Consider the following 20,388-nt stretch of genomic DNA (forward strand, 5'->3'; position numbering starts at 1 on the left):
ACAAAAAGCCAGACAGTAAAGGAAAGCCTGTTCTACCTCTTTTGCAGTTAGGGAATTGCAAATTAAAATAGGTACCACATTTTGCATACCATTTTGGAGAGAAACAGTTTGAGGAAACAGGAATTCATACTCTCTTATCGTGAATATGTATTGTTTCAACCTTTCCAGGAGCAATTTGACAAAATGAATTAAAAGCCCTAAAAACACATTTGCTTTTGACCTATTAATTTCACTTCTGAGAATATATCTTAATGAAATAATGAAGTATGTGTGAATATTTAGCCATAATGATAATTAAATGAAGTACTGTTTAAGGTAGCAAAGTATTGGACATCACTTAAGTGACCAATAAGAGCAAAATAAAGTTATGGCACTCTTAAAAATTCAATATAATAATAATAGTATTTGGCAATTATAAGTATTTTCCACAAGTGTATTTATTTACTTAGAAAGATGATGCAGGGAGCATGCTGCCCAGGTGGCTCAGCAGCTTAGTGCCGCCCTCAGCCCAGGATGTGATCCTGGAAACCTGGGATCGAGTCCCACATCAGGCTCCCTGCTTGGAGCCTGCTTCTCCCTCTGCTTATGTCTCTGCCTCTCTCTTTCTCTCTCTCTCTCTCTCTCTCTCTCTGTGTCTCTCATGAATTAAAAAAGATGCGGAGTTATTAAGGAGGGAGAAAGCAAATTAAAAATAATTGTTCCAATATTGTGTAAAAATATTTACATATTTTGGAGAAAGGGATTCAGAGACTGAGGTAGGAAACGTGAAGTCTGCACGCATGTGCTTTTAGTGGTTGTGGATGAGTAGATTCTGGTCTCTTTAACTATGGAGAATACACATACTTCTGTATTACAGGGTATATGTTTTATTTAAAATATAAAGATACATAGTTTTGCTTTAAAATTTCCCTGGAGGAACCAATAAAAAAGTGAACAAAGGCCATGAACAGGTAGTTTCTATAAATAGACACCTTGGTTAGCTATCCTGGATGTGAAGAGATGTTTGAATTCACGAGTGAAGAAATGCAAATATTATGTCAATAGGATACCACTTTGTACCCATTGGATTGGCAAAAAAAAAAAAAAAAAAAAAAGTGGAATCTTGGTAGGTGAAGGGGAAATAGAGTTCTGGCAGAAGTCTATATTGGGACAACTCATTCTAGAGAGTGGGTCTCAGGGGCCATTCTGGAGAGCACATTAAGTAGGTTTTTCTGGGATTAGCCATCAATCCAAGTCCTGGTAATAAGGAGAAAACCAAATCAAACTGACTTTATTTTATTACGGATTAATATGGATTTGTTACTATCATGGACTTTTATTATTATTTATATCATGGCTAAAAGAAGCAAATAGGACTATCGTTTCTCTCAGCCCAATTCACACAACACAATGAGTTGTATTACTAAAAGAAAGTAGTTAAAATCTTGATAAAGGATCACATGAACTTAGAATTTATAATAAACGAGGAAGAAATGGATAAAAATGATCAGATATGTGAACTTTAGGAAAGCAGACTTCAAAATGGCCCAGCATTAATATAGAGAGCTTGTTAAAGCCTCAAGAAGCCACCAGCCTTGGAGTAACACAGCAGCTTCGAAGAATGTAGCTTGAAGAAAGGACCACTTGGCCAGAAAAATGTCAGATTTTGTAGACAAGGAACACTTGATACATCCTGGATTTCAGTCATAATACCTAGTTCCTGTCCTAGCTCAGAAAGAAAAATAATGCAGAAAGATTTTATAAACAGAAAGACCTCTAACTATCTGAAGAACTGAATCTTCCTCAGGCCCCAGTTGTGGGGCTGGAGTGTCAGGGCATAGAGGAATGTCCGGGCCTGATTGTGAAGGACATGATAGGTCATAGTGTAAGTTTTAGTCTTATAAAAAATTATAAAAAGCAATCATCTGAGTTTCATTTTAGAAAAATAATCATGGGGCTTTGAGAGAGAGAACATTTGTGATTATGTGACCACATTGTGAATGATCCAGACCTCCTAGGAAAGCAGATGGGCTGTGTACCATGATGCCAACCAGGCAGGACACGGCCAATGTTTATGTAGTACAGAATCAAGGTAGGCCAGAAGTAGGGGGAAAATCCAGATGGTAAGTATAAGCTAAAACACTGCGGAGGTAGGGAGGATTAAAACTAGGAATATCATGTCCAGACCTTAATGCCAAGTAAGGCAGTGACTGTGGAGAACATAATAATGTGTAGTCTGTACCAGAAAGCTGGAGACCACCAAAGTGTCTATTTTTGGGGAGAGGGGATAAGTGAATAGGGGCCGATAGTTACCTTGGAATTCTCTGCAGATGATGAGAAATAAGCATGCAATCAGCAATGTGATTTGATCAAAAAAGGGTTCATAGCTAGGGTTGCCAGATAAAATATAAGGTGCCTAATTAAATTTGAATTAGTGACAAGCAACAGGTACTTTTTCAGGATAAATATACCCCAAATAATTGCTAAATCTGGCAACTCTAGCAACCAACAACCCAGTTTCTGAAAATAAAAGTTATGCACACAGGCAAATCAACCCTACTTATTTCCTAAGAATATGTAGCAAACACATCGATAGCTATTGCATTTGTGGGAGAAGATAGTAGGAATAAAAATGAATGAATAAATATCACATAAACAAATAAAGGAAGAGAATGGCCTCGAAAGGATAAGTGGTGATAGTGAGCTGAGTATCATTAACTTAACTCTTTGTGCCTAAATCCAAAAAGAAGTAAAAAAAGGTTTACTCTTCTGGAATTTCTTCCCTGAAGTCTTGCTGGCACTGCCTGGCTGATAAACAGCATACTCTATTCTACAGAACAATCCCTGTGGAATACTCTGGCACTTCCAGGAAAATTAAGCTGCAGGAAAGTGAGTAGGTGAGGGAGTGGGTAGGTAACAAAAGATCCAGGAGGGGAAAAATTAATAATTTTATAAGCCTCATAAAAAAAATGAAACCAATCTTTTAGGAACATTACTTGACCTCGATTTACTCTTCTAATAGAGGAACATTCTTCTAGAGTAAATATTAGTAAGAGTATCAACAAGCACAAATCCTTAACTGTTGCTGAGGGTCAGCTGGAAGAGTAAGCCAAGTTTAAGTTCTCCCCATTGGAAAATGGCAGTTCAGTACGTGTCTTACTCTCTTAAAATCTTTTTCTTTTTTAATATTATAGCTGATTACAAGGAGAGCTTTAATACAATTGGGAACATTGAGGAGATTGCATATAATGCTGTTTCCTTCACCTGGGATGTGAATGAAGAGGCGAAGGTGAGTGGAAAAATAGTATTGATTAACTTCTTGTGCCTTTTAAATAATGCTACCATTCTCTGCAAATGATTCTTTTGCAAAAGCCTCTGTAAATAGGGGAAGATCTGTTAACATGAGCCAGGAAAAAAGGAACTGAACCTGTTCTCTTTCTCTAGAAGTTACACACATTCAGTTATGTGCAGTGAAATCACCTTTTTGGGGGGTAAAGGAGAAAAAGTGCATGCTTCTTTGTGGCCTCCTGCAGGACAGGCCAAGCTACGTGTCCCTACCAAGTCCTTCAGGTCCCCATGCTTCATTTTGGCATGTGGGGCTGGCAAAGCTGGAGAAAACCTTCTCCACCTACACTGCAGTTTCCTCCAAACAGCCCTGATTGCTCCCTTCTGCAGAGGCAGCAAAGTGTTCAGAGCTAATGTTTCCGTAGGTAAGTGACTGGGTAGGCCTCTGGCCCCATGAGTCCTTCCAGGTGTACCCTCTTTGAGGGAGAGGTACAGAATGCAGGGCTGAGGTCTCTGACCTTCACTCGCTGCAGTATAGCCACCACTGTGACCTTGAGCCTAGTCTTTCATGCTGAGTGCTGAAGCTTTTCCTGTTTTTCTCTGGTTAGAAAGGGCAGTGGTAAAATCTTTGGCGAGTTGTGTCCTGAGGACAGATGTCCACCACCATGCTGATTTGGGTAAAAAAAAAGTAAGACTTGGTGATATTCGGATTTGCTTTCCAGGCATGAGTCTCTGATTTTATGAAAACTACAGACTTTCTGCTTGTGCCACTCTTCTGTGTTCTTTAGCTTCTCTGATCCTTGATCCTTATTTTGCACTTAGGGGAAAGTTCCAGATGAAACCTAAGCTTGTTTTCTGCCTCAGTTATGTACCATTTAGGAGGGTGTTAGAAGACTCTGTCTTCAAACTAATGAAAAGGTCAATGTAAATAGTTACCTTCAATGCTTCATTGTCTGTGAGCAGGGGGAAGGCTGGGTAAGAAAGGAAGCTGGATGGGAGCTTGTGGGCATGAGTTATGGAAGAAGAATTGCTCAGTGTCTCATTTCACTCAGGTATGAAACAATGTAAGTGAAATTGGCTTTAAGCCCAAGGAAGGTGACCCAAATGGATAAGCAGCAACAGAGTGCCAGAACAGCCTGGAGAATGTTCAGTGGCTCAGTGCATCTGAGGGAAGGAAGCTGCCCTGCAACAGGTGGGAGGTCAGGTCCCACACAGAACTGTAGGGGAAGTTTGTCTTCTGCAGTCCACTCCGCCTCCCTTTAGAGTTCCTCATGCAAACCTTGTGCTGCCTCTTCATTCCGCACTCTCTCAGAGGCTAGATGACTGGGGTAGATAATGAAAGGCCATCTGTGCAGTGGCTCCATGGGGCAGAGGTTGGAGTCCTTAGCGAGCTGTCTGACCTCCCTGGGCTTCAGTTCAGTTCCCTCCCATGTACGAACACAACACAGTTCCAGTGGTCTCTGCTGCACCACACCTCATGCCTAGGTTAGGATAGGGTGGGGGACAGGGGATCCAGGAACCTTCCAGCATTGTGAGGGGCGAAAGGCAGGCCCACTGTGTTGGGGGTAGGGGGATCCTGTCATCGAAAGTACCTGGTCACTATAAAGCCAGCTCTAACTGTGAACTGCATTCATAGCCCAGTTTTCATCATCAGTCTGTGACTGTGAGTGCTAGGAAGTGAATGTATCAGTGGAGGCCTGTAGGGGAAGAGAGGAAAACAACAAAACAAGTGAAATGAGAGAGGGAGACAAACCATAAGAGTTTCTTAATCATAGGAAACAAACTGATGGCCGCTGAAGGGGAAGGAATGGGAGGATAGGGTCACTGGGTGTTGGGCATTAAGGGGGGCACGGGATGTAATGAGCACTGGGTGTTAAATAAGATGATGAATCACTGAGCTCTATCTCTGAAACCAATAATACACTACATATCAATTAATTGAATTTAAATAAATTTTTTAAAAAATGCCTAACCGGAAAGGATAGCTTAAATGATGGCAGCTCTTTGGTGAACCAGCGAGGTAGTCAAGTTGGGGGTAGGCTGACCTTTCTTTCTTTCTTTTTTTTTTTTTTTTTCTGGCTGACCTTTCTTTTAGCCCAGCGCAGATGCTCATCTCCCACAGGTAGGAGCTCACTGTTCTTTCAATGTGTGTGGTTGTGCATATGCATTGTTCCAGGCTGACAAGTTTAAGCTTATGTAGACTTTGACAAATGGCAGTGGAGAATCCTTTATCTTGTTTATTGTGGCAAAATTTGTTTGTTTAATATCTATTTTTGGTGACTTGGTTGGTGCAGTCGTATGCAGTCTGGGTTAATCGATAAGTAATAAAAAAACTAATAATTTCCCCCAAACTACTAGAAGGGTTTATTTTTAAAGAAACATCATAAAAGTTAAATTCACTTCATTTAGGAGACTAGAATTTTTTTTTCAACCTATAGACCCCAAGGTATTTCTTTAAAATATTATTGATTTTAGGGGCATCTGATTTTAAGCATCTGACTCTTGATTTTGATTCAGGTCCTGATTTCAGGGTTGTGAGGTGGAGCCTTGACAGGCTCTGGGCTCAGCAGGCAGTCTACTTGAGATTCTTCCCTCTGCACCCCCCACCCCCTTCGCTCCCATGTACTCACTCTCTTTCTCTCTCTCTCTCAAAATAAGTGAATAAATCTTTAAAAAATAAAATAGTATTGATTTTATAATAAGCAGTTTGCAAAAAACAGATTTTTATGGTTGTTGAGAAACGAGCTTCAACAAAGTAAGAAGTAAAAGTGTCCCTCTCACAGAAGAGTTTTAATTTTTATAAGATGGGCTTCTCAGGAGCTGTTGTCCATGCTTTCAAGTTACTATTTGTAATATCAACAGAGAAATCTGTGGGCTTCAAGGCTGGCGCTCCAATCAATGTCACATGTTATTTTGGTGTACATGGCCAGAGGACACCAAGTTATGACCTACACCTCTCATGTGGCCCACAGAATGTGTGTGTGTGTGTGTGTATATGTGTGTGTGTCATGCATTTAGGTAGCTATATTTCAAATTTAAAATTTTTTGCCCACATTTAATAATCAAGAGATGATGATTTTTTTGAATCTAGGCTTCCAGATTCTTTTGTGTAATGAAAGATTCTGGCACCTGTGAAGCCAAGCATTTGCAAGGCCAAGAGTGGTTCTTGTGAGGTACTACCTGTTCTTTTTAATACTTTCTTTGGCCTTTTCCATTCTGGAACTTTCCTTACCTGGTCCTCAAGGACATCTGAGTTTTTATGCCTCAACCACACTCCCTCAACTGAATATGCAGTTTCCATTTGAGGTTGACACAGGATGTCAGAGAGTAGTGGGGCCAGGAGCCCCTCCAGCATTCTCTGGTTCCTTTGGCTAGGCCTTTGGCAGCAAGCCTTGTGTCAGCACTGTTCGAGAGAGTTGCTGTGACCTTTTGAATGCCCAGGCAATATCTGGGTGATGGTAGTAAATCTTTGAAGATGTTTACAGAAAAACATCAAAAATCACTTGGGCCCAAATATAAGTACATATCAAGTTGGATAACACCACTCCACAGTTAAAAATGAGATTTCTCTTGTACAAGACCAGCTTTAAAGATGGCAATGTCACAAGAAATGCTACAAATATACTTTGAGTCACAGCAGCTTCATTTGAGAAAACCATATCTTTTCCTATGATAACTATATTAGAGGGTAACTTTTATTTGGAGATTTAAGTTTTGGGACACTCACTAAAAAAACAATAACAGGGACACCTAAGTGACTCAGTGGGTGAGCCTCTGACTTTGGCTGAGGTCATGATCCTCGGGGTCCTGGGATCGAGTCCCGCATCAGGCTCCCCACAGGGAACCTGCTTTTCCCTCTGCCTCTCTATCTATGTCTCTGCCTTTGTCTCTCATGAATAAATAAATAAAATAAAATGTTAAAAACAAAAACAACAACAACAGCCTAGTATTTGGTAGTCTTACCACATATCTATAATCAAGACCTCATGATAAAGGTTATAGCTTTTTCTAGAGTACGGTTCCTACTTCTTTCTTTTGTTGCTGCCTTACATTTTATTTCTAGCTCTCCTTAAGCATAAACAGAAGAAAGGACGTGAAACTCCAATCGTTTAATGTAAGGGTAGGGAAAAGTTGGGCTAGGGAAGGTGTTAAAACTATTAGTTAAAATGAGGTCTGGGGATTAAGGCCAGATTCTGTCTCAATTGCAGCATGGTTCTGGCAGGACTATCAGAGTTCTTCCACCCAGAACCGGTTTTGCTGGTTGTACCACAGTGCTCCTCTGCGCAGTGACACAAGCAGCAGAAATAGTCTTCAACAGGACATTATTTTCCCCTCAGGGTCTGTGCAATCTGGGAGCTCATGTAACATGAACTGGAGTCCCTGGGAATGACTCAGGCAATATCTGGGTGGGGTCTCAGGGCCCACGCTGTCACAGATTGGAAATTGATGCGGGGATGGAGCACTACATCATACAGGAGAAACAGCCCTGAAATGGAATCCAAGCCATCAGGTGCTAGTTGTGGCCCTGGAATAGCTGGCTTTGTGACTTTTCCGTCCTGAGCTTCAGTTTTCTTAGCTGGCAGATGGCAGGAAGGGGAGCCAGGTAGATGTTGACAGAGTGTTAGGGTCCAATCTATGTGATTCTAATGGGAAGATCACAGTACTGTGTTCTTTCAGGACTCCCATTTACAAGGTCATTTCAATTCTTTTTTCCACTTAGCCAAACATTGGTACCTACAAAGTAGATTTGCTGCTCACTAATCCCCAAGATGAGGAATTCCCATGCAAGACCTTATTGAATTATTGGAGAGCGGTGAGCTCAGATTGCTGGCATGGAGCACTGCCCTTCTCCAGGCAATGACATCACCCCCAGAGTAGGAGTGTAGCAAACCCTAATTACAGGCTCCCCTTTCTCCCAGATTTCTAAAGAGATTCTTGAAATGGGGCCCTTTATTTTTGTCCAGTGCCGATTTCTCTATTCACCATGATTTCAAGATTAAACCAACCTCAATGTGCTACAAAGGCCTCTCTCATGTGATCACAGACAATTACTTGAGCATTAAGATGCTACTTAGTGCTTTGAGAAACAAGTTTCCTTTTTGTGTCTTTCTACGGGAACACGGTAGCAATTCCACACACACCCCCACCCCCCACCATTTCTATGCTTCAGGCTTCTTAATGGTTTATAAACTAAGATGAAGGAAGCTTCTTCCCATGAAGACTTTTTTAATCCCTCTGCATCCAAGCCTTTGGAATGATCTTGATCCAGTAAGAATGTTCGTCCTCCGTCACTTACCAGCACTGCTAGATAACCAAGCAGTCAGATACACCCACTACTACCCTATCTCCCATCTCTGATTTTTAAAAGAATCTATAATAATTCAATAATATTAAATTGCATCTCCTGGGTTACTTTTTGCTGTCTGTCACTTCTGTTTGCAGAAGGAGTGATTACACTCTGGAGTGGTGCCTATTCTTCTATGCCTCCTTCCCCTCTCTGTGCTGAATTGCAGGAAGGACTTCAGGGAACAGGCCAGTCCATGCTTCTGCTCTGTCATATCAGCAGTGAATGTTCTTCCTGCATTTGGGGGTTTGGGGAGGAACTCATAGACAGAAAGTTGTTGCAATTTTAGAAAGGATCAAGGACACAGATAAGGTATTATGTTTTTATACCTGTTTGCAAATTTTTGTGCTGAGATTGTGGGGGGTAGGGTTGAGACTTGGTCAGGGTGGAGTGGGGAGCAGAGAAGCTCTGAGATATCTTAGGTCATTTTCCTGTGTATCTCAGTTCTGATTCCACTAAATATCGACTTTCTACATAGGAAGCATTGTAAGATTAGACAAGTGGACAAGGCCGACTTTAAACATGTCCCTTCAGAGTCCAGAGTCCATACTCTTAATCATTCATCCCAACAGAGAGAAATCTGCATTTCTTTTTAGACCAAAGCATACTATGATTTTCCTTCTTAAAGAAGTTTATGGAGTACAGGTCCAAAAAAAAAAAAAAAAAAAAGACAACAAATGATGAGTCCCATCTCCTTGAGCAAAGCAGTTCAATTAAGTCACCCTGCTTTTGCCAACCTCTATCTCTTCTCTGTACTTCCCACCAACAAAGATGGTCTCACTGATCCGGTACTTCCAGCACACAGGTCTCTCCCTGTCCGTGTCTTTGGTTACCCTGGTGTACATTATCTATGGCTATCATATGAGAGTGAGGACTGTTCAATTGGGTGTGTATTTACCTAACATTGGTGATCTCATTTGCATAATCATTACTTCACTCTGTATTAATTAAAGATCAGTGCATGCTTTGCAATGTACCTTCTTCACCATAGTGTGATACTTCTGTACTCCATGTTCCTCACTTTTCTCTAGCTCCTTTCCCTGGTATCCTGAATTTCATTTCAAACTAATTTACATTATTTACGTACATGTTTCTTTTACACTTTTTCTTCTGTTATGTGTTATGCGTTACGACATTGTTATGAACCATGAAGACTATTCTCTTTTTTGCAATACCATGCAGGAAGTACAACAACAAAAAAAAATACAAAGCAAGACTGGTGATCATTATTAGAGAAAGTAAAGGTTGCACAAGGCAGACACACTGGCTATTAGCTTTTTGTTTGCAACCTAAAAAATGCAGTAAATGAAAGCCCACATTTACCAATCTAGTAAATTTGAAGCAAATATTTACACATAGGCCATATTTATTTTAGAGGTAGATTCCTCTAACTTTGAGTCCCTTTGGATGCTTTAAATGACTGAATTATGAAAGAGATTTCCACGTAATTTTTCAAATTGTGAGGAAATTCAAGGCAAGGGGATGCATGTTGATATTTCTTCTGGGCTCTATTTCCCTTAATATTTGGGCCTTATACTTATTGCCCTATGTCTGATTTCGCTCTGATCCCAAGGGGATATTATATGAGAACTGAGATCCAGTTTGAAGGATGGAAGCATGGATGTCCTGAGATGAGTCAGCTGGTTGAGCCAGAAAATCAAAGTGGAAGTTGAGAGTAAAAGGTTATCTCCTATATTTGTAAATCCATCCTTAAAGAGGGACATGAAGTTCCTTTAATGTCTTAGCATGGTCCTGCAGCTGCCCTGGACTTAAGGACATTTGGTGTGGCCTGTGTCACAGATTCCTGCGTACTGTAGAACTATCATGTAGGGTGACTTACTCTGTTCATGTAAAGTCCAGGGTTCTTCCTTTTCTCTCTGTATGGGTCAACTCTTTCTCTTCCCATGCTGTCTTTTCAGGGTACAACTAGTGGTCACCAAGTGAAGCCTAACTTTTTGCTCCATCAGCTGCTAATGGATGGAGAAAACAGCCTTTCTGTCCTCATTATCTCAATTTTAGTAGTTTAAAAGACAGGCTGGTAGAAACGCCAGTGCTTTGATCACAGCCTATGTAAAAGTCTTGTACGTTGCAAATTATTCAGTCTCTTTTTGTGGAAAATAACCAAAACATGGCAAATCCATTAAATTGGTATTTCTTCCCTCTTTCCTTCTCTTTCCCTTCCAGTATCTCGGTTTGGTCTAAAATATTTAATCAGCGTTTATTGGGCCACCTTACAGCACTTAGAAAATTATAGTCTTGGTAGTTTTGACAAATCTTGCCTTTCAGGAAGATGTTTCTAAATGGCCTGTGTTCTCTTTCTGCCAAATTCCAGTGCTGGACACCAAGAAAGGAGACAAGATATGTAAATATTGATTTTCAGGATGAAAAAAGAAGCCAGAGGACTAGCCAAAGAAGACTATACTCTTCTTGATGCTCTGTGGGTTCATGGCCTAGTTCATTCCCCCAGTCCCCAATCTCCTGCCAGCAGTCTGAGGAATTCTCTCTCTGCTTATAAGACACTCTAGAATGACATCAGGTTGATAGATATTACTGATTAAGAAAAAGTTACATCTCAATTTTTTGTCTAAGTAGGACACAATTTTAAACTAGTAGTCTAATGGAAATGTCGAGAATATTATAAGGCATCTTTCATGGTCTCAAAAGTAAAGAAAGGTTTGGGGGAGGCTCTTGCAAGGGGTCTTGAAAGTTCAAGATACACACTGCAAAGCAGGGGAAATGGCATTTTTATGTGTTTGCTGGGGCGTGGTGTGGGTGAAGGAAGTTTTAGAAGGGAAAGGTAAACATTTACTGAAGTCTTTGGTATTGAACTTAAACAAAGCCATGCCTTTGTTCCAGTTTTATAAGGTAATGGATGGCAGGAAAAACTATAAAGCTAGACTTGATTCATATATAAAAGGAATAATCTGTGGAAGGCATCTCACTGAAGAAATCAGCCCCCTAATCTTTGGTTAGGATGTGGTGTATCCATGGTTTCTGGACTGAATTCTGTTTAGGGCTCTGTAACTTCCATGCATGAGCTGTTGTAAGTGCTCAGAATTAAGTTACAGATTTGGATTTCACAGGCTGGTGTGTGTATGTGTTTGTGCACGTGCACACATGCACATGTACCACAGTTAATGTTGCTCAGTGATTACTGTATACTAGGCAGCCTGCCAGGTATTTTATATATATTATGCACTATTCATATTTCAAGTGGATAGCATTTCTTTGCATTTAAATAATGAAGAATTTGAAGCCCAGAGAGGTTAGTTAGCTTAACTAAAGTTGCACAGCTAACACACAGCAGAGATGGAACTCCCCCTTTGGACTGTCTAAATCATGTGCTCTTTGAATACTGCCTTTTTGTATGGGGAGGATCTAGCAGTAATATATTCTACACCATCCCCAACAAAGGGACAGTCACTCCTTTGAAGCAACTTGCCTGCTGCATATTGTGTGCTAGGCCAGGTGGTGGAAATTCATGGACAGATAAGCCAGGCAAAAGTGTCTGCTCTCAGAGAACATTTTGGCCAGATTAAGAAGTAAGACATAGCTGTAACTAATGTAATTCGAGAGGAAGAGTTATGAGGATGCTAATAAAAATAGAGTTAAGGTGCCGGGAAAGTTCTGGAAAGGGAGAGAACTCTGTTTTTTATTTTAAAATGTCCCCAACTTTTTACTTGAAAAAATTACAAATGAAAAGTTGAAAAAAATAATACAATTGATGCCGCATACCCTTCACTGAGACTGACTCATTGTTAATGTTTTGCCAGATTTCCTTTATCTTTTCTCGCTTACACACACACACACACACACACACACACACACACACACATTTATACTTCCCTTGGAAATACTCCAGCACTTAAAGATTCCAGGGAAGACGTGGGGGAGGATTTGGCTTAGGAGCGGTGTCTTAAGGGTCAGTTGTAATTTTAAGCATGTGGAAGTTGGAAAGAAGAGCATGCCAGGTGGCAGAACAGGGTGCTCGAAGATGCAGAGTAGAGCAGGGAATTACGGAGCAGGAGAGAAGTTCAGAATTGTTTGTAAAAAGGGGAGAATAGAAGTCATGAAAGAGGAGGAGATTGCCACAGAAAGAATTGGACAGTGGGCAAATGAGGGTCAAGGATGGGACTTAAGACTCATCCCAGTTAGGGATGTTGGAGGAGGAACCAGACAAGGAAGGGATGGTCAGGAGGAAGAGTACAGGAGAAGAGAGAGGCAGGGGAAGTGGAGAGAGAAGAACTGAGCAGTGAAGTCAGTGCTGTAGGCAGTGGTTTCCCAAAGCATGGTCCCTCACGTGCATCATCCATCTCAACTGGGGAAAGAGTTAGAAATGCAAATACTTGGATCTTTCATCTCAGACCTACTGAATTGGAAACTTGGGGATCTGGCCCTATAATCTGTATGTTAACAAGAACTCCTGGATACATACTACATTCGAGAATCCCTGCTTATAAATTTGCTATAGAGAAGGCTAGCCTTGAAGAAAGCGATTTCAGTAAAATAATGAGGAACAAAAGTCAGACTAAAAAAGTCAGTGACGCCTCTATACCGCCAATAATTTATATGCACACGTGTACACAATCTGTGTTGAAAGACATGCATTGTGTCATTGTAAGATGAAAAGACTAGAAACAACCCAATGTTAAAGAAATTATCACTCCATATTTCATGGCTCTTTAAAAAAGAAAAGATATCTTTCAAAATGTATTTAGTAAAGCAAGGTGCAGAATTGTATGTTTACTGTGGTGCCATTTGTATAAAAATAATATGTATCGCGTAGCATATTTTTAGAAGGATACATGGGAAACTGAAACGGTTGGTTGGGGAGCTATGCAGGGTGGGTGTGGTTAACTCTTTAAAAGGCACCTGGGTGCCTTTTGAATTTCGTGCCATAGTATTACAGACTCAGTACAAGTTTTAAGTATTAAGCATGAACCGAAAAGGATCACAATAATAATAAATGATCAGCAAGTTGAGTAAGTAAATCTTTCAGTCTTGCGGACATTCTTCCTCTGACCGGGAGCTCATTATTTGTGAGACAGCCCAACCCACTGTTATGCAAGGCCCACATTCTTCCTTATCCTGAGGTGCTGTTTCACAAGCTGTGTTCAGGTGACACAGCGTGATGGCAGAAACCAGCAGTCGGAAGAGCCATAAAGGTTCTGCATGAGAGATTTCTCTCTTGCTTTCTCCGTCAAAACCTGTGACTCCATCCCTCTAAAAGTGGTGTGCAGAGATAGGTTTTTCTGCTTTTAAAATCAGTTCATCTCCATTAAATATCTTTTTTGCTCAGATTAACAAGAGTGCTAATGAATCTGCCTTTATACCATTTGGAGATAGCATCACAAAATGCCTTGAGAGAGAATCCAGAGAGGTAGGAAGACTCGAACTGAGATCTGAGAGCAGCCTTGCAGGGGCAGTTTGGAGAGCAAAATGGATGGCCTATGGGCTGTGTCCTGGGGGTGAGGAAAGGCTTGGGGTCAGAGACTAGGAGCACCTGGGAGACCAGGTATCTGCGAAGATAGGCACCATAGTGAGGAGGAAAAACTCCCTTCGATTTTCATAGCACTTTACAATTTAAAACGCCCTCTCATTTTAAAGTGTCACACTACCAAGGTAGGGATTGTTGTACCTATTTAAAAATGAGGCCAGTGAGGCTCAGAAAGGTGAAATAATTAGTCCAAGGCCACACTGCTGTGATCTACACTGGGTACATAATAATTTTGAGTTTCCTGTACTCTTTCTTTCTTTCTTTCTTTCTTTCTTTCTTTCTTTCTTTCTTTCTTTCTTTCTTTCTTTCTTTCTTTCTTTCTTTCTTCTGTGCTTTCCTCTCACTTGGCTTCTGATTTCAGAGAAAGCTCTGACTTTTTTCTTATAATACTTCACTTTTGAGTCAATCCTATTTAATCTTTGCTTCCGAGGCTCTTAGGTCCCACACTCTACCTTTCTGCAGCCTCTTATATTCATCCTCTCTTATTGTGTGAACACCTCCTCCATCTTGGAAGAACACTTGCATTTGGCCCTGCTGCTTGCCGCCAGACTTCTCAGCTGAGATGCCTTCTCTCCATCTCCAACTCCCGTCTCACCCCAGCAATTTAGCTTCCTGCCTCTGTCTCCATTAGTCTGGCTTTTCAAAGGGGTGCAAACACTAATTACTTCTGAACTTGGTGGCCTTTGCTCAGCCATCATTCCCCTTTTCCTCTTTGTAACATGGACTTTGGATACTATGGCCAGAGTTCTGTCTGTCCTGGCCCTGATATTATACACTTGACCTCATCAGGTGTTCATTACTTGATCACAGAGACATAAACATCTTGGTTGGCCTCTTCCTCACCAGTTCCCTTCAGGCTCCTTCTCAACCTCCCCAACACAAACCCTCCTCTCCCATTAGACTGACCTCTTCATTCTTTTCAGAGTCGCATCCATCTGTCTTTAAGCTCAAGACTCCTACATCAGATCTTCCCTGGCTACCTTGCTGATTTCTCTCCTTTTCATGAAGTCTTAACTGCATGTATAGTCTGGGATTGTCAGTTTGGTATCTAATGGTATTCATTCCACGGTAGCAAAAACTGTTATATTCCTCATTTCCTTTGAGGATAGGCATGTACTGTACACTTCTGTTTTTCCCATAGCATCTATAAATAGCATCCTCCATGGCATATATACATGTACATATATACACATACATATTTATATTGAATATATAGTTGGTGCTCAATTTACATGTGTTGGTATACAGATAACAAATTTCAAGGATAAAACTGGCCTGAGCAGCTTACTGCTGTATTATTTCGATGACTTCAGCTACTTGAAGCAATCCCAGCTCCTAGAAGATTTGGCTTATGAAGGCAAGAGCATGGATAAAGGGGAAATGTGTATTTAGGAAGGTAATTTTCTCTTAATTCATTGGATAAATATTTGTTGAGTGTCTGTCATGGGACTGGCACTAGGAATAGAGTGACCTTGAGGCAGACAAGGGCCTTCTCTTATGAGCTTGAAGCCTCACGGAGCAGACAGGAGATTAAGCATTAAACATAAACGACAAGATAAATCCAAACAATGTTAAGTACTATGAAGAAAATAGAAAAGAGCAAGGTATTAGAGTTTGCTTCTGATCATGGGCTGAAATGGGAAGAGGAGGAGGAAGACAACTCTAGATGGGCTGGTCAAAGCCAGTATTTCTGAAAAGTTGACATTGGACTGGAATCTGAATGAGAAGAAGGAGCTGACAGTGTATGGGGTAGTCTGTGAGGACAGCATTGGAGATAGAGGATAGAGAGCATGACAAATAGTGGAGGCTGTCACCTGGGAATAGGCTTGGTATGTTCTTGAAATGGAAAAAGTTGAGGTCTAAAAGAATATGGAAAACTATGATACACTGTGTATGTATGTATGTATATACAAGCATACCCAGAGTATCTGTAGGAGAAGATAAAGACGTATATTTTCAGGTTTTAAATCATCCCCTAAAAGTGCTATATAAATGGAGGTGTCAGTAAATCTAAGACTTTCTTAGATCCTCCACAAAATAGCAACCTCTCTTAGGGTAGGGAGTCTACCCTAAGACACAGATTCATGTGTTCCATTATGTGGCATAATGCCAGGCATAGACAGAAGATAATTGATAAATATTTGATAAATGAATGCATGAAAGCAATGAATGAATGCCCAAGGCTGAGATACCACACGTTCATATCATCTACTTTTAGCCTTTCTGTCTCAATTTGGCATTGCATCTGCACCCAAATACCATCATATAAAATAGAAGAAAACTGCTGATGTTTAAGAAAACCATCCATATGGTCTTTAATAATTTTGGGAACCAAGAGGAAAACAGAGTGGGGAAATTGGCAAGAGAACACTTATGTATTTATATATTATTTGTGTTTTAGATCGAAAATGCTGATATCTTGGTGTATGCTATGTTGCTGTAATTTGGAGGCTAATGCATGTGCAATTTCTTGGAAAAGAGCTCTTCGGAGCCTCAATATACGGAAATAAGTAGCTTTCTCTGTCTTTATGTAGAAGATTCTTAAAGATGCAAAATACAGTTGTTTTATTTTTTTTAAGATTTTATTTATTTATTCATGAGAGACACAGAGAGAGAGAGAGAGACACAGGCAGAGGGAGAAGTAGGCTCCATGCAGGGAGCCCGATGTGGGACTCAATCCCGGGACTCCAGGATCATGCCCTGGTCCGAAGGCAGGCGCTAAACCGCTGAGCCACCCAGGGATCCCCTACAGTTGTTTTAAAGAGGAAAAAAATAAATGTTTTGCATCAAGTCAGGAGACATTGTGATTTTTTAAATCCCAAATTGTTTTTTAAATCAAAGACAGACCTGTTCATTTTAAAGACAAGCTCTTGAAAAAAAAATCTTAGGAATTAATAATTAAGTTAATGTAGTAATTCTAAAGCCCATTGATCTGTATTTATTTTAATAAATCTTACTACATGCACAGTACACAACTGAGGGTTACTATAATCTGGAGAAGGTCACTTGTCTTAATGTTGGAACTATAAAATGGAAATTGCAATTCATATGTAAAAATATTTTATTAAGAAATGTCAATTGTGGGGTGCCTGAGTGGCTCACTGAGTTAAGCATCTGCCTTTGGCTCAGGTCATGATCTCAGAGCAAGCAGTCTCTCAACTCATGATTGAGCCCTGCATTGGGCTCCCTGCTCAGCAAGGAGTCTGCTTCTCCCTCTCCTGCCATTCCCTCTGCTCATGCTCTCTTTCTCAAATAAATTACAGTGTATCTGAATTGATTTTTGAACCAATGACAAAATTTAAATACTATCTATTATCTGCCTAGATATACCTGGTTTAATTAATATTTTTCTAAAGAATAAATTATGTACTGTCAAAATTATAGGAAAATTAAAGACTGAGACTTTGAAAACGTTATATGAACATATGTAACATTCATAATTATTGGGTGACAGACCCAATTTTCATGGCATTTATATATGCTCTTTTTTTTTTTTTTTTAATTTTTATTTATTTATGATAGTCACAGAGAGAGAGAGAGAGAGAGAGGCAGAGACACAGGCAGAGGGAGAAGCAGGCTCCATGCACTGGGAGCCCGATGTGGGATTCGATCCCGGGTCTCCAGGATTGCGCCCTAGGCCGAAGGCAGGCGCCAAACCGCTGCGCCACCTAGGGATCCCTATATGCTCTTTACATAATCAGGGCTCCTACTGGAGTTAAGAATTTTCTGTGCTTGATATTTGGATGAACATTTAGAGGGGGAAAGCATACCTTTTCCCTAAGTTTCTGTAATACACATTTGCAAACAGTGCTTTGTAGATAAACTTCCAAGAAATTGGCTTTCACATTTGCCTGTTGTGCATGGAACTGGGACATGGTTGGGTTTGCAAGATGAAACAAATAAATGCTTATCAGTTCTCAAGCCAAGGTTTTAGTTAGTGCCCTTCCATACCTTCCCAACCCCTCTACCTCCTAACTGCAGTTAAAGTTCAACCACGTAGGTTTTGAGTGCAACACAGCAAGACTCTGATTGATACCATCAGGCACTGAAACTGCTTTGCTATTGGTTCAGGCAGCCAGGCGAGGGGAGAGCAGCACCAACTCTACTATAAAATCCCTGCCTGTTAGGATAATTCTGGGCGCTGCCAACTCACGTAGCATAGAAGGCGGATTCTCATGTTGTTTACTCTGTAGAACCAGGATGCCACAAGTCAAAGAGAGCCCATTGGACCTTCCACTAAGAATCTGTTTCTATTAAAGGAAACTAATGTAAGCGTGTCTAGGTAGAATCAAGTTGTGTTGTTGCTCTTTTGGCATTCAAAGACTCTAACTATGGGTGGCTGGCTGTTCCCATTCCTCCAACGATGGGTTAGCCTATTTCTTGTAGCATATGGCCAGTTGGATCTGTCCTACTCAAGTGGCCCTTGTAAATATATATGTTCCATCAGCCCAGCTGTCTTACTTGTGATTGGAGCTGACAAAGGTCACCGTTAATATTGCATCCTGCCTGTCGGAGTGTGGTCCACTATGCCTGATATATGGGTGATTCCATTTGGCAGAGACTCAAAGGCAGGCAGAGTGGGACAGCTTCATAGCGGACATGGGGGAAGGTGTCCTGTAGGCCCTGAGAGACCGGCGGCAGCTACCTGGAAGTGGGGCATCCCATCTGTGGTTAAGGGAACACTGACCTGACCTGAGTGTGAATCCTAATACTTTAGGAAATGGGCCTCTGAACACACTGTTCTATTCCTGCTTCTGTAGTACTAGGCAGATGTTATGAGGGAGTACAAAAAAACAGTCTACATCGAGGACCCCTGTGGATGACAGTTTTTACAGGAAGATTTCTTTATGAAATATGTGGTCAAAAATAGGGGCAATTGCATAGCTCCCCAGAGTGATCACTGATTTGGGGTCATAAAGCTGTGGTTTATACATTCTGGCCAAGGTAACCCCGCTGTCAGTAATAACAATAAAAGAAGTCAAGTGTTCCCAGGAAAGTTGCTTTTATTTGTTTGACCCAGAAATAGATGAGCATTTGATGAAGTTATTAGAATCTTTAGGGCACCATCATATTGCCTCTCTCTCCCCACCTAGCCTCTGATTTCTGTGATTATAGGACCATAACTAGTGCATCCGTGCTAGTACCTAGCGCAATCTCAGGAACATAGTAGGTATTTAAAAATATTTGTGTCATGCATGAGTGTTCTCTGTAGTTAAGGCATCTCCAGGAGCCGCAGACAGCATTGTCTGTTTTTGCCCTGCAAGCTCAGGAGGAGAAACAGGCATGGTGTACTCTTTCTCAGTGGTCTCTATCACTCAGCTCCCCTGAGTCACTTAACATTTTCATTTTTAGCCATTCTTTTTCTCTACTATTCCTAAATAATTCACAAGCATTTGTGGAGTCCATCATCTCATCCCAGTGTCTACAATGGTTCTGTTTCACACATGTCTTCCAGGTTTGGTGCTGTGTTCTATGTTCTCATAGCCTCTGTACACAGCTCTCATTGGAGAGCCTTGACCACCCTGTGGTGGTTCTTACTGGATTATTCATCTTCCTTTTGAACTATCTACTACATGAAACTGGGGTCTGGCCTTCGTCTCTGTCCCTAAGGTATATGCTGTTGTGTTTGACCCACCGTAGGCTTATGTTGATGTTTACAGGATGAATGAAGAATCAAATGAATAAAAAGAATGATTGAATGAAATGAATGTATCCATCATTAGATCATTTCTAGCCACTTGTTTTCAGATGGTGGCTGGAAAAGTGAGAGTCTGTGGCATGTTTCACAAGGTGGTCTTAAGTAGTATGTCATAAAGACCTTTCATCTTAGCCTTCCTATGGATGTGGTCCTTTACTGATATGTAAATTAGGTACCACTAATACAAAAATCTAAGAAGTGGTCTCGAATCTCAAAGTTAAGAGTCAGGTAGGAAAAACAGGTATATAAACAAATCACTGTTTCAGTGCAGTAGTGTGCAAGGGAAGATGCTATTGAGTTTTGTTTTTGTTTTTGTTTTGACCCCCACAGGTCAGAGATTTGAGAAAGTGATATAATTAGAAGTTATAGCTTTAATATGTTGCAGAGATAATGCTTTACACATCTGGTTTATTCATGTTTGAAAAGAAGTAAGATGTTGTGACACACTTGAAGGAAAGTATGTCTATTTCAAGATTTAATGTGAAAGCAACAATTTTTATATATTTAAATCATAAATTCTGTAATATATCATGTTTTATGTGCTCAGCATGTTCTTATTTCAGAGTATCCAAATATTCTTCAGCT

At 40.6% G+C, this 20,388-nt stretch overlaps 1 protein-coding gene across 5 annotated transcripts in view; it reads left to right on the forward strand.

Annotated features, from left to right (window-relative positions):
• GRHL2 (grainyhead like transcription factor 2) overlaps positions 1 to 20,388 on the forward strand; it is a 157,959-nt gene that overhangs the window by 94,357 nt on the left and 43,214 nt on the right. For 4 of the 5 annotated variants that reach the window (XM_038555223.1, XM_038555220.1, XM_038555221.1 and 1 more), the window contains exons 8-9: positions 3,174 to 3,268; positions 5,360 to 5,386. In XM_038555223.1, coding sequence (XP_038411151.1) covers positions 3,174 to 3,268; positions 5,360 to 5,386 — 122 coding nt within the window. The remainder of the gene's footprint in view (positions 1 to 3,173; positions 3,269 to 5,359; positions 5,387 to 20,388) is intronic. The other variant, XM_038555222.1, reaches the window with a different exon arrangement.

This window comes from Canis lupus, chromosome 13 (genome assembly GCF_011100685.1).
Source record: "Canis lupus familiaris isolate Mischka breed German Shepherd chromosome 13, alternate assembly UU_Cfam_GSD_1.0, whole genome shotgun sequence".
Lineage (NCBI taxonomy): Eukaryota > Metazoa > Chordata > Mammalia > Carnivora > Canidae > Canis > Canis lupus.